The sequence below is a fragment of the Garra rufa genome, chromosome 9 (assembly GCF_049309525.1).
Source record: "Garra rufa chromosome 9, GarRuf1.0, whole genome shotgun sequence".
NCBI classification, from domain to species: Eukaryota; Metazoa; Chordata; class Actinopteri; order Cypriniformes; family Cyprinidae; genus Garra; species Garra rufa.
The window spans coordinates 3395635-3423134 of NC_133369.1; the positions used below are offsets into that span (position 1 = coordinate 3395635).

The 27500-nt window shown below is 28.2% G+C and overlaps 2 protein-coding genes across 2 annotated transcripts in view; both read right to left on the bottom strand.

Moving 5' to 3' along the window:
* Positions 1-27500, bottom strand: part of LOC141342476 (mannosyl-oligosaccharide 1,2-alpha-mannosidase IA) — a 308562-nt gene that overhangs the window by 148764 nt on the left and 132298 nt on the right. The window lies entirely within an intron of this gene.
* LOC141342405 (uncharacterized) lies at positions 18114-25334 on the bottom strand. The gene is made up of 3 exons (XM_073846853.1): positions 24887-25334; positions 22692-24570; positions 18114-18237 (listed from the first exon to the last, which is right to left on the bottom strand). The coding sequence occupies exons 2-3, from the start codon at positions 23660-23662 to the stop codon at positions 18114-18116; spliced, it is 1095 nt and encodes a 364-aa protein (XP_073702954.1). The 5' UTR covers positions 23663-24570; positions 24887-25334.

Consider the following 27500-nt stretch of genomic DNA (forward strand, 5'->3'; position numbering starts at 1 on the left):
GCGCTGAGAGATTTATGATGTGATGATGGCACGTTTGAGCCTGAAGACTCCCGGTGTGGAAGTTACCAACTTCATGAACTGATTCTACTAACTTTCACTTGTTAGTCTTAAAATAGAGTTGCATTGACAGTAACAGGCTACTTTTATTAGCTGTTGTTATGTTTATTTACAGACAAAAAGCACTTCAATAAAATGAATCGTTTTAGTGAATCAGTTCACTCAAGTACTGCTTATGAACCATATTAAATCATATCAAGTCTCCAAATGTGATCAGCATATTAGAATGATTTCTGAAGGATCATGTGACACTGAAAACTAGAGGAATGATGCTGAAAAATCAGCTTTGCATTACAGGAGTAAATTCCATTTTACAATATATGCAAATAGAAAAGAGTTATTGTGAATTATAAAACATATTAGAGTTTATTATATTAATATATTTTTTATATTTATTTTTCAATAACTTACTGACCCCAAACTATTCATATAATATAATAAAAAAAATATATGTCTTTATATATGTTTTTTTTTTCTTTCCAAAAACATTCAAATACCTTATATTATATTAATATAATAAATAATCTTTAGTCTTTTTTATTATATATATATATATATTTTTTTTTTCCTAATAAAATAGCGTGGTGACTTTTATTAATATAATTACTGATTTAGTAGCAGATAATTCTGATAAAAAAATGTAAAATAGTATAATATGTTTTATTTTCATTTTTATTTCTAATAGAACAACATAACTGGTGAACCTTGTATTATATTTATATAATTGACAGTTTAAAAAATATATGATTTTTTAAATGTTGTGTATTTTATGTATTTCATTTAATGGTATTTAAATACATGTACAAAAATAAAAAATATTGTAAAAAATATTTTATAGACATTTGCTTATATACTTGTATGTATATATATATATATATATATATATATATATATATATACACATACACATACACACATATACATATTTTATTTCTAATAAAACAAAGTAACCGTTTTTTTTATAATTCTTGCTTTTTCAGGAAAATTTTAAATTAAAAAGTCAAAATGTTTTAAATAAACATATGTTTAAAACATTTAATTTGAATGATGATATTTCTGTATATTTACATAAATAATGAATATTGTAAATAAATATATTTTAGATAATATATTTATTAAATACATATACTGTATTTTTAATATTTTTAATTTCCAAAAAAAAAGAATTAATTAACATTTAAATTTAAATACATTTAATTTAGATTTTTATTTCTAACAAAACAATGTAACTGGCGACCTTGTATTATATATTTATATGATTTACACTTCATAAAATATCTTTTTTTTTTAATACATAATTTTTGTTTTTCAATTTTTAAAATATGTATTTAACTTTAATGATAATCAAATATTCTTATTTAAAAATGTTATAAATACAACTTTTAAATATTTACATTTGATGACTTATTTAATAATTCTTATTTTGTTAGGAATATCATGTCAAATATATAGTTTCGTGGCCAGTTGGAAGTAAATATGACAATTAAATTTTCTCAATTCACAGTCAAATAGCAGGTGCTACAATTAATTCATTTCAGAGTGCATTTGCACACCATGCATTGAAATATGCTATATTTGCAATGGGATTTCTGTAGATTTAATAGACTCTGCAGGATGTCGGGTTCAAATTGCCAATTTCTCGCTCACAAATGACTTCCACCGCTCTGATCTCGCAGTTCGCTCTCTTGTGTTTTCTCACATGCATGTGGTTTTACAGCAGCACGCAAGTCTGAGAGCAATAAAGGCTTTAATTATGCATTCTTATCTCAGTTGATGCACTTTGATTGCAAATAATATTAGAGATGAAAGTCTGGCTGTAGTTGAACAATGCAGTTTTCGTTATATAAATTCCTATGTTGAGAAGTAAAACAAGTAAACTTTTTTAGGAGCATCATATTGTGCAGTTAACAGACTAGATGTGAGAATATTTGTGTGTAAATATTTAATGTGCGTGCTCCATTAAGTGTTTTGGCTGTAGCTGTGGCGGAGCTGCATCTGTGTGGCTCTATCGGAGGATGGAGGTCTTTCATCAGCCAAAGGCCTGCTGTCCATTTGGCCACATTACCAACAGACCGGCTAGACAGAATGGACTCCGCTGAGCTCCGGCGTTCTCTCATGTGCCGTATGGGCTGGCGCCGGTCCCGGCTATCAAGGCCCGAAGAGGCCAGATGCCAGAGCAAAGCTTCATACACGGCGCCGTAAACACTACAGCGACACCATACAGACACCAGAGAGAGATCATGTGACTCAAAAACACAGGAATGACTGAGATGCTCATCAACACAATAGTGGAAGTTCAATATTATCAATATTAGTTATTATCTATTATATCTATATATTTTGAGTAAGAAACCTTTGATTTTTTTTTTAAAGTAATTTGTACACTATCAGGGAAAAAGGTACAAAAGCTGTCACTGGGCTGGTATCAATTTAGGGATTAAAAAAGGTACAAATGTGTATCTTTTGAAAAGCTTTAGTACCTTTGTTTTTAAGAGTGTATGTCACTTATGAACAGTATATCATGAAAAAATTAGTCCCCGAATATGATACATGGAAACAAGAACATATAAAAAAGAAAAAAAGAAAAGAAAATAGTAATATATTTATATGATAATTAAACTCTAATAATCCATTTTATTTATAAATCTACCCCCCCCCCCCCCAATAAAACCGGAATTATAAAAGTCATTTATATTTATATATTATTCTATATTATTTATAATATATCATTATTTATATAAATATTACATATCATAATATATGCTATATATTTTTACTTTTTCATTTTTAATTTACATTTTTCCTAAAAAAGCAGGAATTACATAAATAAAAAAAGATCACCAGATACTTTACTTTATTACAGATATTTTATATAATATATATAAATATATATATATATATTTATATTGTAATTCCTGCTTTTTTAGGAAAAATGTAAATTAAAAATGAAAAAGTAAAAATATATAGCATATATTATGATATGTAATATTTATATAAATAATGATATATTATGAATAAATATTTTATATATATATATATATATATATATATATATATATATATATATAAAATATAATAATTAATATAATATAAAATGTTTATTTACAATATATCTTTATTTATATAAATACATTTATATATATATAACTAATAAAACAGACTCCAGATTATTCATAATTATATATTTTTATTTCTTTTTCTATTATTTACTCACCCCAAACTATATTATATCTTCTTATAGTATATTATATTACATTTGTTTTTACTTTTTTCATTTTTAATTTACATACTTTCCTAATAAAGCAGAAATTATATAAATAATTCACCAGATATTTTATTTTATTAGAATTTTTTTAAATATATAATTTAAAATGTTTATTTACAATATCAAATAAATATATATATATATTTATATACAAATTGGATCAAAGGTTTTGATCCACTTTGAATGTTGATATATATATATTATATGCTATAATTAAAATTATTTTACAAAATTTTATATTAATAATATTAACAGTTGAATTTCTAGCTGGAATTACAGTATGTGCGAGGTAGGTACGTGGATTAAAAATAAAAGATGAAAGTTACTTGCTTTATTAGCAATATATATTCAGCATTTGTTTTATATCCACAAACTTCCAAATGAATCTCTTCAAACATCTGCTCTAGAAGCAAACTGTCACATGTACCAATGAGAATGACAAGGGCTTTGGATGCAGTAAATGCATTGTTTCTCTCATCAAACAGCAAAGCAAAGGCAGGTGGAGAACACAGTGTGAAGAGCAAGAGCAGACGTCTCAGAAACAGTTCGACTTGTTCCTCTTCACTGAGCGCTGCATTGAAGAATTGAAGAGGCTCACAAAAAGCCTTCAAATCCACCACATCTCAACCTGACGAAACATGTCAAGACATAAAGGACAGATAGTGCCTTCCAAACCAATCCAACAGCAGACACTCTCAGATAAACACAACAAACCTGCAAATACTCTTCTGTGCATGTTATTTTGATGATAATAATGATCATATTTGATCAAAACACTCATTTTTTTCAGCCTCTCTCCTCCACTTCAGTCTAAAAGGTCCACTTTTAAAACCAGAAATCTCACTAAATATCCTGTTTTACTTGGAAATAGTCACATGTCTATTTTTAACTTCAAATGCAGCACTCATAGTGTGAAAAACATTTTAATTTAATCATTTAGCAGATGCTTTTATCTAAAGAGACTCAAGAACGAGAAACATCACAAGCAATTTATCGCTAGAGCCAACAATATTTGTAGCACATGATAAAAACAGCACAATATACAGCCAGAAAGTACAAATTGAACACATTTTTGTACTTTTATTCTCATCCACTAAAAGGAATAGCCTGCAATATTCTAAACATTAGAACGCATAACAATACACAACATTTTAAAAATACATATATTTTTATAAACTGTGAATTAACTGAATTACATAAATATGATACAAGGTCACCAGTAACTTTGTTTTATTAGAAAAAAATAATATAATCTAATATAAAAAATAATACATATTATAATATAATATATTATAATACAATACATACAATATAAATATTTATTAAATAATATATAATTTAAATTTTTAATTGAAATATTTTCCTAATAAAGCAGGAATTATATACATGAAAGTCATCAGTTACTTTGTTTTACTGAAAATAAAAAAAATATATTATCTAAACTATATTTATTTGTATAATATTCAATATTTATCTAATATATTTAAATATCATTCAAATTATTATTTTATTTTATTATTATTTTTTTTTAAAAATAGTTATTTTCTAACAGTTATTTGTTAGAAATAAAAAATATATATATAAAGAATATATATTAAAAAAATATATATTAAAAATATTTTAAACTTTTAAAAAGTATTTATATTAAAATAAGGCATGAATAAAGATGAAAATAAATAATAAAATGATCTGAATTAAATTATATATACACATACAAATGCACAAAATGAATGAATGAAAAAATAAATAAATAATATGGGTCAAAGACAACAAAGGGTTTAAGCATAAAAACAATAAGTGTAATACTACTTTAAAGTGTTGTTGTTTTTCCAAAAAAAAAAAAAATGAAAACGTTTTCCATTTAATTTAATTGCATTTTTGTTTTTCTGAGCAAAAAGTAAACATAATACAAAAGTAATTTTTTGCACTTATTTGTACTTTTTTTTTCTCATCCACTAAAAGAAAGACTTGAAACATGCCCCTGTGAATATGATTTTCAGCAAATAACAAATACATTTGGGTCTGTTGAAATAAAGTGCATGATTCATTCACTGAGAAAAATGCGAGGCAGGATTGACTTTGAAACAATGTTCAATTGCTAGGAAACCTCAAAAAACGACAAAGTAGCACAGAATTAAATGTTGAATTAATATAAAATGAGCTCACAAGACTATTTTTAACTTACAAAAGCATAAATGCAGCACTCGATGTGAGAAGCCAAGAAAACATTTACATTCAATCATTTAGCAGATGCTTTTATCTGAAGAGACTCGACAACGAGAAGCATCACAACAATTTATGACAAAAGCCGACGATATTGGCAATACATGAAGAATAAACCAGATAAAAACGTCTAAAGACGAGAGTGTGTCTATAGATCAAAAAAACTAAAAGAATATCTACTTTCATCTTCAAAGTACACTTTCTTGTACTTTTTCTGCTAAAAGGTATACTTGCAACCAGGGTTATTATAGTTCAGTAAAACTAAAATAGACAAACAATTAATAAACTGAAGGAAAAAAACATTTTACTTCATTTAGTTTTAAGGAAACATCAACTTGTTGTACTAAAACAAAATTAAAATAATAATGTAATTTAAATCTTTTTAAAGGTTTTTAATAAATCAAAATAACAAAATAATATAATAAAAATAACATCAAACTAATTGATTAAAACTTACTTAAATTATAAAAAATATATAAAAAAAACTCATTCAATCAATAAATGAAAATAAAATAAACATCAAATTCTGACACTGAAACAGTAAAAATTGTATTTTATAAAGTAAAAACCTTGTTATTTTAACTTAATTTATTTTACTAAAAATATAATAATAATAATAATAATAATAATAATAATAATGATGATTAATAAAATAAAATACATTTTGCAATTAACATAAAATTCTGACATAGAAACAATACAAAAGTTTTTTATACTTTTTTGAAGTAAAAATCTATTTAATATAATAAACAAATTATTATTATTAATAAAATTAAATAAAAAATTGCAGTGAACATGACATTCTGACGTAGAAACAGTACTAAAGTAAAAACTTTATTTTTTGAAGTAAAATCGTTTTAATATATAATAAACATAATAAAAATAAATAAAAAATAAAAAAAATAATAGTGATGATTATAAAAATAAAATAAATATTGCAATAAAAATGAAATTCAGACGTAGAAAAAGTATAAGCAAAAATCTGTGTTTTATAAAGTAAAATGTTCACTAAACACTTTTATGTTCAATAAAAATCTTTGTATTATTTTAAGTTAATTTATTTAACAAAAAATATAATAAAACAAATAACATATTGCAATAAACATGAATTATGACGTAGAAACAGTATTGAAGTAAAACTGGTATTTATTTTTATTTTTTATTTTTAAATATAATTATAATAATTATTATTGTAATTTCATTACTTTTTTTAAAACGTCTATATTATTTTTTGAAATTTGAAATGATAATATTTATTATAATTATATACAAACATTCACTTAAACATTCACATTAAAAAAAGATCAATAAGTCAACAATATGATCAATAAATCCCAAGAACAAATTTGAATTTATTTCTTATGTTTTACAATATTCAACACTCAATTTCTAAACTCTACTAAAAATCTAAAGCAGCAACTGAACTTAAGTAGGTGACTTTTTTTTTACATTATGTATGAATTACTGTCATCATACTTTATGGTGTTTTTTGTCAAAAACTGGTGAAAATCTCTTCAAAATCTCTCTTTTTGTGGCCTACAGGAGAAATAACAGCGTGTGGGTTTAACGTGACATGAAGGTGAATAAATAATGACAAACTGTATTTTTTAGTGATCTATCAAACCACTTTTGAAGGTAAAAGCAGCGGAGAGAGATTTTCTGACGGCCGAACATCAGCGCACAATGACTGCATTTACTCCTGACACAAACCGTTATTACTGTGAGGAATATACTTCATGCCTTTATGACTGATTTTACACCTGATGAGAGCGATTGAGGGCAAACGGCACGCTGGAGTTATCGCAGCATTTTCTGTAAATAGAGCCGGGGGGCGAAGCGGCGCGGCAGGTGCCTTCTAGACTTTTCTTTGACGTTTTACATCAAAGCTTGAGGCCGGCTTTGAACTCTGATGCGCAGACGCTGGGATATGGCCTCACCGTAAAACGCCGTCACTGCTCTTGACATTTCCATGCAGAAATGAGAAAGAAAAAAGGCTTGTTTGAATGTGATTTTCCTCTCTGACTGAACCTGCTAACCTCTTTGATTGGTGAGGTCAAGGGCGTTACATACAGTACAGATCATGTTTACTTTGTTTTATGGACATTTTTGGTGCTTTGATAAGGAATATAGAGACTTTGATGTCTAGGACAGTGTTTGCATCCTATTTAGAAATCAAAAACATTGAGGGTCAGTCATATTTTTAAAGCTTTATACAATAATAGACCATTTGAAGACCTTAAATCTCCCGCTGTGAGAAATTTGAATATACTATCATGGTGTTGTGCGATAAAAAAAGAGCAGATATAGATATTCAATTTAATGCAATAATTCAATCCGTGTAATAGTTTTTTTAAGAAATGGTTATCTTTTCAAAATTTCTCAAAATAAATTTTGCAATCTACAAAAGACAAGCTTTCATACATACAGTACTAATATGTAACTTGTTGCATTAAAATAAAATTATTATTATAATCCCCTTTTTTATTAACAAGATTTGTAACAATTTTAATATAGTTATATATTAATATATTTAGTTACAATAATAACAATATTACTGATGATGCAAATATTTTAATTTGACAGTACATTACATTTCTGACAATAATAATAATTTACTACTAATACAGTATTTTTGTTTTTTACAATAGATTAAATTTCCAACAAAAATTATTTAAATAATAATTAAACATTTAATTCATAATAATGTTTTTTAATATTAAAATAATATACTACTAATACTACTGCTAATAAAATATATATTTTTTATTTTACATTATATTTCCAACAACAGAAATATATAAATGTATAATATTTAATATAATAAATACTAATTTAATAATAATAATAATAAATATTTTCCTACTACTTCTACTAATATTTTTTTATAGTACAATTGCAATTTACAACAGTGATACATTTCATAAATATATATTGTTAAAATATGGTATATTGAGTTCATATATATATATATATTTTTTTTTTAATTTATTTATATATAAATAATATTTAATATAATTATATATAATATTTAATTATTATTAATAATAATTAATTACTACTAGTACTACTAATATATTTTTTATTTCATGGTACAATTTAAATTTACAACAGTAACTTATTTCAGTAATATATTTAGTTATTATAACAATAATAGGAAGAAGAACAATTATTTTATAGTATATTTCCAACAACAGTAATATATAAATAATGTTTTATTTAATTACTAATATTTGATAATTATAATAATTCAAAATACAAAATTCATAACAATATTTAATATTTTCCTACTACTAATAATAATTATACTATTTTTATTTTATAGTACATTTGCAATTTAAAACAGGAATACATTTCTGACGACAGTAATATATTTAGTTAATAATAATAACAACAATTATTATTATTATTATATTTTACGGTATGTTTCCAATAACAATAATATATAAATAACAATATTTAATATAATCACTCATATTTAATAATAATATTTATTAACATATAGTATTTAATTATAATAACAATAATAATTAATAAAATATTTATAGAAAATTTGTAAATATAAATAATATTCAGTTTATTGCACAGAACAATCGTTTCACTTCATAAGACCTCTATAAATCGCCAGGAGCCACAGGTATTAATTTTGTGTTGCCTGATATGCTTTTTCAATTCTTAAAGTGACAGAAACCATTGACTTTTAGATTCATTTTATGAATCTAAAAAATCTTCTTTACTGTTCTGTTAAAGAAAAAAAAAAGTCACTTAGAAGAGCCACTTACATCTTGGATGGCCTGAGGGTGAGTATATTAAGAGCAAACCCTCATTTTCATGTGACCCATCACTTTTCAGTCTTTCTACTACTAAAAAAATCTTTCTATTCATGCATTAGATATTAGCAGCACTGCAGTATGCATTATATATATTGTATGAAGTATGCAAATATGCATGTGATATTCACAAAACTAGATTTTCAGTGTCTGTTTGGTGCAGCTAGTAGCACAAAAAATGCATGCTTTGCCTTTAAATGAAAAGTGTTTTAAAATGTTTTTACACTTAAATAGTATATACGGTTAAATTCGGCTAATTACACATCATCCTCCATGCCTGACCTTCCCTGTCAAACCGTAAAACGTAAAGCTGCATGTTCAGAGCCATTAAACACATAGCAGTCCTGCACTTTAATAGGGTTACATAAATAATGTAGGACTCTGACAAGATTCCTTGAGAAGCCAAACAGCACTGACTCACCAGAACTAAACGAAACACTGCAAAAACAGACTCCCAATTGACATTAAAACATTTTGGTTATCCTGAAAGTTGCAAATTTCTCCAACCGTTTGTAAACACCAGAGATTTTTAGGAATGCATGAAAAATTGATGTACTTATTACAGTAAAACAGCAGCGGGGTGTTAGAAATAACACAAGCTAATTCCAGCAAATAAGGAAAAAAAAAACACCGTAAGCAAAGTTTTTTTTTACTGTGCAGGTTCAATATTTCTGCTCACACAGCCACGGGAAATCGCATTTGTAACTGACAATATGTTCCCTAACTATTGAACATAAAAACCTAATGAGCAATGAGAAATAACTTGGACGACTCACAAACTCGAAGGGAAACTGCACAACGATGCATTTCTGCTTCGCCTTAAAATGTTTACCATTAATAGCTCCCAAATGCAGCCCTTAGCAGGCGATAGCACAGACGTCGCCGCTCATGAAATGCCCATTAGGCGTCAATGTGCTGCAAAATAGCTCCGGAAGCTCAACTGAGAATTCAGTGCAGAGTTTGAGATCATCAGAAACGCCGCAGAGACTCGTCTAATGAGCTGCTGAATGCAGACATTCGCATGCAATACACAGAGAGAGGCCACAAAAGTTTTCATGCATTAAAACAGTCACACTTAGAGATGGCTGAATGTCATTGCATTGCATTGAAAAACAAACGTTTTTTTTAGTTTTTCTTTGGGTCACTGTATATGAGGGCATTTGTTGATATTTACATGGACACTTATTGTAACGGAGACAATTTTGTGCTTTAAGCTTCTCATAACTAAGTTAAACACTAAAGCCCCGTTCACACTAGCAGCGACTTCTGTCGCTGCATGTCGCCAGAGGCTGGCGATGAGGTCGCTAGTGGGCGTTCTTATTACTGGTTGCTTAGTAACATCATTTAACAGACGTTTTTATCCAAAGCAACTTTAGAAACAAAGACAAGCATGTTGCGATTCATTTTAATGCAGTTAATATTATTTTTTAATGTGGTACGTTTATTTGCTGTCTAATCATTTATGATTTTGTCTGTTGTCATACATTTAACACATTTTGGTTTAGATTTTTTAAGAGGTAATATCTAATTTTACATCATATTAGTTCATTAAAAACCTACTTGGAATCCCCACGATATTGGCCACCCCTTTCCATGTCTCATTTTTAAAATTTATGTCCCTGTATGTGCTAACGGCAGGAATTAATTTCTCCTCTGCTGGAGCTGAAAGGAGAATGATCACATGAGCACTATCATCTTCTTTCCTATTGGCTGTCGCTCCCGAAAGTCGCTCTTCATTTGCATAAAGTTTAGAGATTCTGAGCTTTGTCGCGTCGCTTGACACGCCCACATCCGGTCGCCAACGGTTGCTGACGGCCGCTGTCGCTCTCGTCGCCGGAAATCGCCAGCTCTCCATGGAAATGAATGGGATCGCGTCGCTGTGTCGCGTGTAGTGTGAACGGGGCTTTAGGTGGTCTGAATCAATGCAAGTGTTGAATAAATTCTGTTGTTAGTGTTTGAATTAATTGACTGAAATGGAAAGTTTGAACTGATGCACATAAACGAATCATTCAGGATAAGGGTTTGAAACTGATTCACATAAATGAATCATTACTGTTTAAATACTGAATCAATTCATTGTTCAAACGTTGAAGTCATTCAAATAAACCGATGAATTGAACTGATTCACTTGAAGGAATCATTCAGGTTAAAGTTTTGAATCAGTACATTGTTCACATTTTGAATCAATTCAATAATCAGGGTTTGAATTAATTAGTTGAAATGGTCAGTGTGAACTGATTCACATAAATGAATCATTACTGTTTAAATACTGAATCAATTCATTGTTAAAACATTGAAGTCATTCACTTAAATTGATGAACTGAACCGATTCACCTAAATGAATCATTTAGGTTAAAGTTTTAAATCAGTACATTGTTCATGTTTTGAATCAATTCAACTGTCAGGGTTTGAATTCTATAATTGAAATGGAAAGTTTAAACTAATTCACATAAATGAATCATTACAGTTTAGGTTTTGAATCAATTAATTGTTCAATTAAACCGATGAACTGAACTGATTCACATGAATGAATCATTCAGGTTAAAGTTTTGAATCAGTACATTGTTCACATTTTGAATCAATTCAATAATCAGGGTTTGAATTAATTAGTTGAAATGGTCAGTGTGAACTGATTCAAATAAATTAATCATTACCGTTTAGGTGTTGAATCAATTAATTGATCAAATTTTCAAGTCATTCAATTAAACTGATTAACTGAACTGATTCACTTGAAGGAATCATTCAGGTTAAAGTTTTGAATCAGTACATTGTTTAAGTTTTGAATCAATTCAATTGTCAGGGTTTGAATTCTATGATTGAAATGGAAAGTTTGAACTGATTCACATAAATTAATCATTACAGTTTAGGTTTTGAATCAATTATTTGTTATTTAATTAAACTGATGTACTGAACTGATTCACTTAAATTAATCATTTAGGTTAAAGTTATGAATCTGTTTATGACTGAAATGGAAAGTTTGAACTGATTCACATGAATTAATCATTTTGAACTGAATTGAACTGATTCACTTAAAGGAATCATTCAGGTTAAAGTTTTGAATCAATTCAATTGTCAGGGATTTGAATTCTATAATTGAAATGGAAAGTTTAAACTAATTCACATAAATGAATCATTACCGTTTAGGTTTTGAATCAATTAATTGTTCAATTAAACTGATGAACTGAACTGATTCACATGAAGGAATCATTCAGGTTAAGTGATTAAGTTCTAAATCAATTCACTTCTACTGCATTTTGAAGTCATTAAATTAAACTGATGAATTGAACTGATTCCCTTGAAGGAATCATTCAGGTTAAAGTTTTGAATCAGTACATTGTTCACATTTTGAATCAATTCAATAATCAGGGTTTGAATTAATTAGTTGAAAAGGTCAGTGTGAACTGATTCACATAAATGAATCATTACTGTTTAAATACTGAATCAATTCATTCTTAAAACGTTGAAGTCATTCACTTAAATTGATGAACTGAACAGATTCACCTAAATGAATCATTTAGGTTAAAGTTTTAAATCAGTACATTGTTCATGTTTTGAATCAATTCAACTGTCAGGGTTTGAATTCTTTGATTGAAATAGAAAGTTTGAACTGATTCACATAAATTAATCATTACCGTTTAGGTGTTGAATCAATTAATTGATCAAATTTTCAAGTCATTCAATTAAACTGATTAACTGAACTGATTCACATGAAGGAATCATTCAGGTTAAGGTTTTGAATCAGTACATTGTTCATGTTTTGAATCAATTCAATTGTCAGGGTTTGAATTCTATGATTGAAATGGAAAGTTTGAACTGATTCACATAAATTAATCATTACAGTTTAGGTTTTGAATCAATTATTTGTTATTTAATTAAACTGATGTACTGAACTGATTCACTTAAATTAATCATTTAGGTTAAAGTTATGAATCTGTTTATGACTGAAATGGAAAGTTTGAACGGATTCACATGAATTAATCATTTTGAACTGAATTGAATTGAACTGATTCACTTGAAGGAATCATTCAGGTTAAAGTTTTGAATCAATTCAATTGTCAGGGTTTGAATTCTATAATTGAAATGGAAAGTTTAAACTAATTCACATAAATGAATCATTACAGTTTAGGTTTTGAATCAATTAATTGTTCAATTAAACTGATGAACTGAACTGATTCACATGAAGGAATCATTCAGGTTAAGGGTTTGAATCAGTACATTGTTCAAGTTTTGAATCAATTCAATTGTCAGGGTTTGAATTTATCGATTGATATGGACTGTTTGAACTGGTTCACATAAATTAATTATTCCTGATTAAGTTCTAAATCAATTCACTTTCACTACATTTTGAAGTCATTCACTTAAACTGATAAATTGAACTGATTCACTTGAAGGAATCATTCAGGTTAAAGTTTTGAATCAGTACATTGTTTAAATTTTGAATCAATTCAATTGTCAGGGTTTGAATTCTATAAGTGAAATGGAAAGTTTGAACTGATTCACATGAATCATTACTGTTTAGGCTTTGAATCAATTAATTAATCAAACCAATTTAGTAGCTACACTCTCAGGAAAAAAAAGGTACAAAAACTTTTACTGGGACAGTATCTTTACAAAATGTCCACTTTTGTACCTTTTTTACACCTAAAGGGTGCATAATAGTTCCTTAAAGATAAATATTAGGACCTAAAATGTACTTATAAGTAGCCTTTGAAAGGGTTCCATCACATAACAACTTTTTAAACATTTTTTCTGAGAGTAGCTACTGGTAAAACGGCACATTTCAACACAAATATATTAGTGTCATGCTATTTTAATAAAAAGTAGACTTAAAAGAAATACTGCTATAAACAGTTGTTTATTTTCTTCTTTTTACCCATAAATGATGTGATCTGCTCATCTCATGGAAGCAGATCAATAGCATCCAGTCTCTCATCATACATTTGATCAGTAAAGGGCATCAAAGACGACCGTCTCCCCCAGCGCTACGCCTTTGATCCACAACACACTAAAACATACAGACTAACACAGAAGAACATACTTCAGTCAGCGTCAAGGGTAAAGTATAAAGAATCTAGTTTTCCAGATTTTCATAGCCACATTGTAGATTATTCAGGCCAGGAAATGCCAATTTTAAAAGGAAATGGTGGTTTGAGCAAGATGGAAATGCAACAAACCACAGGTTGTTTTGTTTCTAAGCCATTAAGACGTCAAATCTATTATACTGCAACAACGGACTGAAAACAGGAAAAAAAAAATTATTTTGACTTTTAATAATAATATAAATAATAACCTAAATGTTGTTTTATTTTTTATTTAATATTACAATATTTATAAATTATAAAAATATATACATTTATTTTCTATTCTAATATTAATAAATACATTGAATACATTTTTATTTTCTGTTTTATGATTACCTTTTTAATATAAAATAATAATATATTTATTTTAATATATATATTTTAAATTTTTTATTATATTACAATTATTAACATATGTTATAAATTATTATTTTATATTCTAATAAACAAATGTTATTATCATCTATGTACTATTTTATATTAATTCAGTTATGCACTATAGCATACATAAATATTATATAAATTTAATATATTTTTATTTTAATAATATATATATATATATATATATATATATATATATATAATTGACTTATAATGCAATATTTATATATTATAAAACATACATTTATTTATTTTATATTATAATATTAATTAATAATAATAATAATAATAATAATAATAATAATAATAATAAATGTTATCACATATGTACTGTTTTAGATTCATTATAATTTATGAATAAACTTTTATACATAAATATTGCTTTAATTAACTACTTAATTACAAAATGTACACAACCATTTGCCTACATATTACATATGTATATACATTAATATTAAATACATTATTATTTTCTTTGTTTCATTGTTAATTTTAATAATAATAGATTTTTTAAATATATTTTATTTACATTTTTATTCATTTATATTACAATATTAATATATGGTTCTAAAAACATATACATATATTTATTTTATATTATAATATAAACAAATAAATGGTTTTACATATGTACTGTTTTATATTCATATATATATATATATATATATATATATATATATATATATATATTTTTTTTTTTTTTTTTTTTATGAAACTATTATTTTGTTGTTATTACTTTTTAAAAGTGAGAGCACATTAGAGAGAGGCTTGTTTTGTCATGATACACACTAACTCCCAGGAAAAAGCAGCTTGTTAAAGTAAAAAGAGCTCATGTTTTGTTTTTAAAGATGTCAAATCAATTATACTACAACAACAGACCTAAAACAAGAAAATATATATTATTTAAAATTATTCAACAAAATTAAAATTCAAAAAAAGCAATATCAGGCCAAAAAGCATGCATGATGATGCACTTTGGTTGCTAAACAAAGGTGACTTGTCAAATAGACCATCAGTACCATAGTGACTTAGACACATGACGAGCGTCAGAAGGGTTTGTATCTCACATCTAGTCCTATACGGTTCAGTTCGTGTGTTTCTAGTTACCTTGGGAACACAGACGCCCACTCACTCACTCACTCACTCACTCACTCCACTGCTGCAAGGCATCATGGTCTCACTTCACATGAGCAGGGATGTGGGTTTGATCATGAACACATACTCACTCACTCATTCAGTCTTTCATTATAAGGTTAGATGATATTCCCACCATACAAACATATGCAGTGTTGAGGGACTTAAAATAGTTCACTACTGGTTATGAAAACAATAGTTAGCCAGCCCTTATATATAAAACTGTATGTTCTGCCATAAACTAAATTACATAAAGCACATCTAATCAGTGAGACATTTCTGAGTCAGTTCATTTTCAGTTCATGACACAAACACACAAATATATTTATTGTAATGTATGTATTTTAAAAAATTTGTATTACAATATTTATATAATATGTACATATAATATAGAATATTATATTATAAACAAAAAAATGTATCGTTTATGAACAATTTTTTATTAATTTTTATTTAATTTAAACACACACAAATCATTTTTATATAAATGTATATAATGTGTATTGACGATATTATACATAAACATTGTATACATGTTTTTTTCTGTTTTTATTATTATAATAATGATAATAAATTTGTTTTATTTATACTGCAATATTTATGTTTATAAAAAAATGTACATATAAATATTTTCTATAATATAAACAAATAAACATTATTATCTATGTACTATTTTATATTCATAATTGTTCATGCACTATATAAAATATTATATTACAAATATATTAATTTTCAAACATTTAAAATAAATTATTACTAAATTTACACACAAATCATTTATATATAAATAACATTTATGCATGTATATAATGTGCATGTACTATATTATACATTAATATTGTATACGTTTATTTTCTAGGTTTTTTATTAATAATAATAAAAATAATATATACATTTTACATAATATTATCATTTTTTTATATATAACAATATTTACATGTTTATATAAATTTATATGTTTATATAAAATATTACATCACATAAATATATTAATTTCAAAACATATTTAAAGTATTACTAAATAACAAATAATTTATATATAAATTACATTTATACAAGTATCTAATGTACTATATTATACATAAATATTGTATACATGTTTATTTTCTTTGTTGTTGAATTATTATTAAAATAATTGAAATAATAATATATATCAATTACAATAACATTTATTTTAATTTACATTTCTTCATTAATTTATATTACACTATTTATAGACGTTAGAAATATGTACATTTTATTTTATATTATAATATAAACAAATAATTGTTATTATTGTCTATGTACTATTTTATATTCATTATCATTTATGCACTACGGCATACATAAATATTATATAAATTTGCAAAATATATTTCATTTGAATTATTACTACTTAATCTACATGCACAAATTATATATAAATTGCATATGTATATAATATATATACATAAATACTGAATTTTTATTTTTGCTTTAATGTAATAATATAAATAACACCCTTATATATTTATTTAATATAAATAATAATTTTATAAATTGTAATGTTTTATACATATTACTTCTTAAAATATACTTAAATTACTTAATTTAAACACAAACACTTGTTTACATGTTACATATGTATATAATGTATATACATTAATATTGAATACATTTTTATTTTCTTTGTTTTATTATTGCTTTTAATAATAATAGACAATAATAATATCTTTATTGTAATCATTTTTATTTTCATTTTTATTGCAATATTTGTATATGGTTCTAAAACATACACATATATTTATTTTATATTATAATATAAACAAATAAATGGTTTCACTTATGTAATGTTTTATATTCATTATTGTTTAAGCACTATGTTATACATAAATATTATATATATTTTGATCTAAATTTTGATTTAAATTGAACTATTACTACTTATACACACACACGACTTAAAAATAATGTAGAAACAAATTTCACTAATAAAAAAAACTTAAATAGTATATACATTATTTTGTCGTTATTATTTTATCAAATCCTGAGTGAGAGAGCAATAGAGAGAGGCTTGTTTTGACATGCTCCACACTAATTTACAGGAAAAAGCAGCTTGTTACAGGAAAAGCTACATGAAGAGCTCATGCTACTGTCATGCTTTACAGAAACACACGAGTGCATTACTCAGAAACACTCCTGGTTCAGCCACGTGTCACTGTTAATGAATGTGAGAGACACAATCTGAAGCACAACACTGAAACTCACTATAAAGCCTCTCAGCATGAGGCCGGCGCTATTAGTAGAGCAGCTGCAGGGAAACCGTTAATAACATCAAACTTTCAAACATGCCTGTTTGTGCAAAATCCAACGCAGCACCGCGGCTCTTATCCTGCATGTTCATTCATTTTAAAAATGAAGTCTGCCTGCATGTCTGACATGTCTGGATATAAAATAGAGGCCGGCTGAGAGCAATGTTGCCAGGTTCGTGGTTTTCCCGTACAATTGGGCTACTTTGAAAATGCAGTGTTTTTTTGGGGGAGGGGGGGGGGTACTTTTATAATTTTTAATTTAATTTTTTTTAAATAATTTCATCATTTTAGCGTCTGCGTTTCCCTAAATGAGGACATGAACTTAATCTCTAGAGCCTCTCTGAATCACTTCAGTATGGCAAGCCGTTTTAGCCTAAAATATACTAAGCGTCACTTGTCGTAATTGCATTTTTACTAGTAACAATTCAATTAGAGAGCTCTATAATTCAATTCCTACTAGTATCAATTCCAAATAAAGAGCTCTTTAAATTATTTTTTACTAATTACAATTAAAGAGCTCTCTAATTCAATTATTACTAGTAACAATTCCAATTAGAGAGCTCTACAAATGTATTTTTACTAGTCATATGTCTCCATTGACTTCCAGTTATTTTTAATTACAGAGCTCTACAACAGAATTTCTACTAGTAAGAATTTCAATTAAAGAGCTCTACAATTGAATTCCTACTAGTAACAATTACAATTAGAGAGCTCTTTAAATCAATTTTTACTAATAATAAATCCAATTAGAGAGCTCTCTGATTCAGTTTTTACTATTAAGAATTCCTTTTAGAGAGCTCTGTAATTCAATTGTCACTAGTAAGATCTGAATTAGACAGCTCTTTAATTCAATTACAGAGCTCTGCAATTAAACATATCTTTAATGTGGTTTTTACTAGTGAAAATTGAATTGTAGAGCTTTGTAACTGTATTTTTAATAGTGATAATTAAATTAGAGAGCTCTCGAATCGGAATTGTAACTAGTAAAAACTGAATTAGAGAGCTCTGCAATTGAAATTATTACTAGTAAAAATTGATTTAGAGAGCTCTCTAATTGTAATTGTTACTAGTAATAATTCAATAGTAGAGCTCTCTAATTGTAATTCTTACTAGTAATAATTCAATTGTAGAGCTCTGTAATTAAAAATGAATAGAAGACAATGGAGACATATGACTAGTAAAAATTAATTTGTAGAGCTCCCTAACTGGAATTGTTACTAGTAATAATTGAATTAGAGAGCTCTCTAATTATAGTTGTTACAAGTAAGAATTTAATTAGAGAGATCTCTAATTGCCATTGGTACTAGTAAAAATTAAATTATAGAGTTCTCTAATTGAATTGTTACTAGTAAAAATGCAATTAGGACGAGTAACGTATAGTATATTTTAGGCTAAAACAGCTTGCCATACTTTTTTTACAGAGCTTTTCACCGTTTCACAATTACAAAGAAAAAATACATGTAAATAAAATATGATATAAAAATGTATGTATAATAAAGTACATAATTGATAAACAAATGAATAAACAGGAAAACATAAGGAAAAAAAAATATATACACTTAAAATATAAATAACTTTTTATTAATTTACCTGTTTTACACTTTAAACATATTTTATATTAATCGGTATAATAACATATTTTTCCTGATACTAACAGCACACATGGCTCCAAAAAGTGTCCAGAACAGCAAATGCTAAGAGATTTATTTATTTTTTGCATTGCACAGCACTATGGCTAAAACTAAAGCAAAGAAGGCCACCAGCGAGAGCAGTCGTGCTGATGTTTGGTTCACTGAGAATACTGGAGTACTCTTCTCTTGTTTAATACAGTATGAGCCGATACCAGCCAGTTTTACGTCTCCCATCGGAAACTCTCAGGGTCCAAACAGTTTGTTTTGACATAACAAGGCCGACCCAGCATGCTCCCGCTTCATTACGTTGAGCGCCGGGGCTTCAGCGGCCCACTGTAAACTAACTTCAGCACAGCAGATGTCCTGCGGCGCCTCCTAAGGACTTCAATGCATCTGAGCTGGCAAACTTTAGTGGCAAAACATGGAAGTCAAGTGAAAAAATGCTCCCCTATCCATCCACTCAGTAGTACATTCTTGCAGACAGGGTTGCCAGGTCCCAGAAAAAAAATCCACTACTAGTTCAATTTTTGCCACGTACAAACACAGTTGACAACTCATTTATTGCATTAATGCACTTAAATTAATGCACATTTTATTTATTCTGTTTTTCATTTTAGCAAGACTTGTTATATATATATATATATATATATATATATATATACACATATACATATATACATATACATGTATATATATATATATATAACTAAAAACAAATACAATTTAATAAAACCAATCACTTAAATTAAAAAAAAACTTAATTTAAAAAATATAAAACTCTATTTATATATATATATATATATATATATATATATATATATATATATATTACTTAAACATATGTACAAGTTCTACAAAAACTAAAATAACCTAAAACAAATGTTTATAATAAAATGATAATATAATATAAATATATATAAAATAATATATATTTAGGTATAATATAGCACATTAATATAGGGAAATATTCTTTATGATAATGAATATAATACAGCACATGAAGTGATATTACATATATACATTAATATAATTCATTTATAATATAAATTAAATTTTAGATAGATCAACATACATTTTATAAAAAATTACAAATATATGTATAATATGTAAACTATAACAAACCATACTGTATAAAATTACACATATTATATTGATAAGAAAAATAATGCAATTTATATAAAAAATATATACCTTACTGTCTACATTTCTCTCTCTCTCTATATATATATATATTATATTTTAAATTAACATAACATTTAACATCATACATAAACCGGCCAAACCATGACCCATTAAAAAATATTAAATAAATTAGTCGCAATTAATTGATTTAATATAATATTGTTTTATATATTTATATATTATAATATAAATATGAAAATAATATAAAATATATTAATTTAATAAGACAGACAGAGCGTGTGTGAGACGTATTCACCTTATTTTTCACGTAAGCGAGGGCGCCGCCATTTTCGAACTATAATGTGTAAGATTTCCGGTAAAGCACTTCCGCTAATAGTACGCTAACGTTAGATGTATTGTGGTTCTGTAGTTTTGCGTCGACTGTGTATATTTTACTGGCTAGTTAACTTTTAATATGGATTACAGAAAGACTGGCGTACTTTGCGCAGTTAGGGGGTGTCATAACAGTTGGTTCAAGCGTAAAAAATATCTGCAAGACATTTGTTTTGACCATAATCCACGCACCAGAGCTGAATGTGGATGTGGAGCACCCTATGATATGCACGCCCCCCCGAAGTGCGAAGAAGCTCGTCGGCTTTGGTTAAAAGCCTTAAACTTAAAGAAACCACCGAAATTGCCATACGTTTGTTCTTTCCACTTCGTTGACGGCAGACCCACGGAAGATCATCCATTCCCCGAGAAATGGTTGGGCTACGATGCTCCAGTGAAGACTCCGAGGCGACGGCTCGTCAGGATATATCCACAATCAGGTACAGCTTTTTTGTTAAGTTACGTGCTCTAACAGAAGACATTGTTTAAACGATTTCTTTTTTGATGACACTCATATTGGGCATAAATAATATTTAGTGTTAAGCTCAAGTTGTTGGTAATAGTGGAAAATTCTTATAAAAGCACTTAAAGGGGTAACGTTAGCTAAAGTTAAAATTCTGTCATCATTTACTCACTGTCCAATTGTTCCAAACCTGTATAAATTTCTTCAGAGAATGAATAAAGAACGTTTGTAAACGAGATTACCTTGGTTTCCATTCACTTGCATAGTAAGAAGAAATAATAACATTACTGTGGAAGTGAAGGGGACCAAAAGTCATTTTGTACTGTACATTAACATTATTCCAAATGTCATTCTTTGTGTTTAGTAGAAAAAAATCATACAAGTTTGGAACAACTCAAGGGTGAGTTAGTGATGCAAATGCTGTCACTGTCCTGCCTGGGGGATGCCTTCACTATATTACATTTAAATCTAATCATGACAAACTATATATAGTTGGAAAGGTGTAAGACTCCTAAATAGATTTTGCCACTGTTTTTTTTTTCATGTTTTTTAAACTCATGAAGCAAAAAGACAACATTCTGAATTGGGGTGTCAAATGATTTATTATATCCACAATAAAAGTTTGTGCACACATATATATATAAATGAGTTGGCATTTATTATGAATTTGTAGGATTAACTTGTTTTGACATTTTAACTACTGTAAGAACCAAAAAACTTTATTACTAAAATTACTACTTTAAAACTATTAACAAGTGCTTTCACAGATAAAAATTTTAATTTTTTCAGTTTCATTTACTAGTTACCTAAAGCCTCAATGCAATCACATTAGGTTAACAGTACTTACTTGCACAAATCAGTATACTTAAGGCAAAGCTTAAGTCTTCCACAGTCAAATTCATCTACAATTCTTGGAAGCATATGGGTAAAATAGAAAGATTTCAGTTTAGAGATAACTTCAGTACAATACTGAAAATCAAATGGCACATCAATAACAAGTTGCTCATTTGGAGCCCAAACAAGCAACTTGCATTTCTCTAAGCCAGTGCAAAACATACCTAGTTGCACTTGTTGGTAGTACCCACGGGATCCTTTGGGTTGTAGCTGAGGAATGCCATCCACCATCTTCAAATCGCTGATCTTGCTAGAGTACAGTTCTGCAAGATGTGTGGAGTTTTTGCACAAAAAAGGACACTTGACTTCCAGCAGCTCTGAGGAATTTAATATTCCATCTGGGCTTGCAGAAAGCCATGGCTCCTTACAGCTTACCACCATTCCTCTTTTCTCAACAGCATACCCAGTGCTCTCTATCCATGCACGAGCCAACTCCTCATTCTCCTGACCATACCTAGTAGCTGAATTGCCATGGAACCTAGGGAAAAGGTGTTCTCGAAGAAAATTATCTGGTTTGGTAGACACACGGAAAGGCACCTTTTTTGCAGAGCTAGCCGTTATTCGCAATTTTCGTGCATCATGCCATACATGAGATGCACTTTGTGTTTTGGTCGCATTTTCCAAGCTGTTCAATTTACCCTCATCAAGTTCTACATACGTGTGGTAAAATGACATGCATTTATGACACTGCAAATCAGGGCCATGTTGATCATGAGGCTGCATCTGTGTGGTACCTGCTGGTAGATTTACTGGTTCAGCTGTCATGCATTTGTGCAGAAGGCTACCTACAGGTATATGAACCTCTGATAAGGTTTTCTTCAGCTCACTGTGAGAAATGAATAAAGGAGTTGGTGGCAATGATTGAGAAACAGCAGCTGAAGTCTCAGGCAAGTCATCTGTAAATCTGTGATGCTTAAAACTCATCTCTGCCAGCCTCTTTGGTGCCAAATTCCGGTGTGTCCCTGAATTCCAGTGGCGCTGCTCGTCTGTGCATGATATCCCAGTCAGTCCCTTTGACACTGCATTCTGAACCTATACAAAGTGTAAATGAAACAGTTATGCATGTAAAAATTTTAATGTATTTTGCTTGATGTTACTTAATACATTAACTTAAAAGGCTTCATTTTCTATTAATGAATATTATGTAGAACTCTACGGTGGCCGAGAGAGCTAAACGCGCTGCAACTTAAGAAAACACATGCAAACTGAAAAAAAGACAACAAATTAAGAAAATATCTTCATCAGTTTGACAACACAGGAACTGCAAATCCTCGCAACGCAACCAAACTCGGAAACGTGTTTTTTTTCTGTTTGCATGTGTTTTCTTAAGCTGCAGCGCGTTGAGCTCTTTCGGCCACCGTAGAACTCACCTTAATGCTTCACTCACCTTGATACAGCATCACATCATTTGAAATTTTACTGATTTACTTATATTACTTAGTACACAGCCATCAGTCAGCCGCACAAACAAAATTTTAATGGATCACAGTTATAAAGAACAGTTTCTCTCAAGTATATTGGTCACTCACCTTCACAAAAAATGAGGCAGAATATTAACCTCATCACTCTTCACTTTCATTGCATAGTTTGTCCATGCTATAAAAATGACTGCTTAATGTGTTACTTACATATCTATGTGAATAAAGTCTTTCACATAGGAATGGAAAAACATGCAGGTGAGTGGTAATGACAGAATTTTTCAAATAGCATGCCAGATGCAACTAGATACACATTAAGGGACATGTATTATAGCTTACTCTTACCTTTGTCCAAGATGCCTTGTAACACGTGATTAAACGTTGTACTTACCTGGACTGGATAGAATTACCATTCTGATTATTAAAGAAAAACAAAACAAAAGGTTAATCCTAGAAATTCATGTAAAAAAAAAAAGCCAAATCGTTTGGAAAATACAACTACTGGAGTTAAATAACTAAACATACAAAAACGCACCCATTTATGGAGCAGTTAAATTGAAGACAATCTAATATAATTAAAATCTTAGTACACATAACTATAATATATATATATATATATATATATATATATATATATATATATAATATAACTATAATACCATCAGTAATGAAATATTACCTATGAACATATTTCCTGTGTGAGTTTAGTATATACTAAGTGTGTACTCACCTTCCAGAGGATCGCAGCTGCGTGGCTACAGGATTTGCCCTGTCCGGCAATACAAGAGCAACCAGTCGTCTCAATTGTCCCGTTAGCTGTAGTAAGGACCCAAGCTGAATGAACATTTGCACGACTTTGACTGGGATTCACGTCGGCTTTTAAAAACACGAATTCGCTGTCTGCTTCATGTACCAGCACTCGGCCGACTTTCCCGCTGTGCAGGTACTGATATGCCTCAGTGCTTTTATAGTTCCGCATCGAAGACCCGTCTACTCCGAGCGATAAAACGAAGTAGTTGAAAATGTCCTCATATGTTATGCCAGGCCACTTCTTCATTTCATCCTCCCACTGTGTTATACACCGCGGGTGTGGTAAATATTTACCATCACGGTGTTTGATATTGTTCTGTGCGTGCTCCGACCACATCGCTGCTTACGCTCCTTACCTACCGGCTAGAAAAACGGAACTCTAACACATTATAAGGAAGTACGTCATCGTATTTACTTCCGCGTTGCAAAATAAGGTGAATAGAGCGAGCGTCTTCAAATGTGCGTATAGTTATTCATCAGCCGAGTTTGGCGCTCCAGACGGGTTTCCCAGCGCCGCTGCTTATTGGAAATGGGAAACTGCAGGTACTTTGGCTCGGCGTTGTTCATCACAGATGGTAAACAGAGCAGGCTGGCTTGATAAATAGATCCCATTCTGTTTTCTTTGGCTTCCACGCACAACCTCCCAGCCGACTCTGGAGACACCTCCGTTCACGAGAGCCCGCAGTGACAAATGGCTGTTTATCTACAGGAGAAGGCTGGGAAGTAATGAATGTCTCCAGGTCTACGGCGAAGAAAGTCACGGGTCTCGCCGGCCTCCGATTCCTGAGGGACGATCCGCGACTCACGGCGGAGTATTAGAGACGTGAATAATTGATGTAATATTCTCATCATTCAGACTGACCCGCTGTCAGATCTGGGACACTCCACGGGAAGGGCTCGGGTAAGTCGCAACCTCTGGTTAAATCTTAACGAGACAAAATGTCAGGCCGACGCATTCGGATTATATGAGTTTGTCTTTGTGTTAAAGGAACAGTTCAGCCAAACATGAAAACTGGGATTGGTTACTGGGTTAGGATGGATCCAAACCCACGTGACTCTTGCGTTGAACTCAAAAGGAGCATTTTTGAAGAATGTCCACGCTGCTCTTTTTCATACTTTGATGATCTGATCAATAATATTGAATACTGATATTCAATCCAGGAAGGGATTTGACATTTTAGATGACACAGACCTTAAAACATGATTCTATATCTAAAATATAATGCGTGACAAAAATAATAGGTGAGATATTATATTAACAACATGTTAATGTTAACGAGACAAAATGTATTATATTTTATAAAAATAATAAATTGGCTTTTATAATTCCATTGTACTAAATGTGAAATCATATACATTTTTATATACAAATATTTTTGTAGTAAAATTAGTAATATATGCAATTATGTATATATATTTTTTTTCCCTTGTAAGTACATAAGTTCTTTAAAAACTAAAATAACCAAACTAAAACAAAAAATAAATGAAATTAAATAAAACAAATTAGACAAGACTAGTCTATTTAATAACTCCATTATATATATATATATATATATATATATATATATATATATATATATATATATATATTATATACATAAACTTCAAAATATAATAAATTATATTATATTTCAAATTAAAATATTAAAATTAAAAAAATTAAAAAATTAAAATAAAATAGCCTAAAAAATAAAAAATTTAATAAAACCATTTACTTCAATTTAAAAAAAAATAAAACTTAATAAAAAAAGAAATATATATAAATCAAACAAATTACTTAAACATATATACAAGTATAAGAGCAAGTATACAATAATATAATATAAATATATATAAAATATAATAATATATTTAGGTATAATATAGCACATTAATATAGGGAAATATGCTTTATGATAATGAATATAATATAGCACATGAAGTAATATTACATATATACATTAATATAATTTATTTATAATCTAAATTAGATTTTAAATATATCAACATACATATTATATAAATAAAAATATTAAAAATATATTTATGTATAATATAATATGTAAACTATAACAAACTATACTGTATAAAATTATGCATATTATATAGAAAAATAATACAATTTATATAAACAAATAAGCTCTATATACACCTTACAGTCTACATTTTTCTATAAATATATATTAGAATAAAAATAAATGTAATTTGTGTTTAATTAACAATATTTAACATCATACATAAACCAGCCAAACCATGACCCATTAAAAATGATTAAATAAATTAGTCGCAATTAATTGATTTAAAATAAAAGTTTGTTTACATATTTTGATGGTTTTGAATTGATTAATCGCAACTAAAAAAAAAGTTTTATATTTGTAAATAAACCATTTTACATATTGCTTCTGAAGTTTTCACAGATCTGGTCAACATGAACCGTTATTGTATGGAAAAGAAAATCATTCTTTAAAAAAATGTATGTTAAGCAGCACAAACAACATTGTTTTGGAAGTACATGGTGAATAAACAAATTTCTAATAAACAGAATTCTCTTTTTT

Excerpts from the sequence above, each read along its gene's own strand:
- LOC141342405 (XM_073846853.1), bottom strand. The coding sequence starts at position 23,662 with ATGAGTTTTAAGCATCACAGATTTACAGATGACTTGCCTGAGACTTCA. Across the intron at positions 18,238-22,691 it reads AAGTATACTGATTTGTGCAA|CTGCTCTACTAATAGCGCCG; the intron begins GTAAGTACTGTT and ends GTTTCCCTGCAG.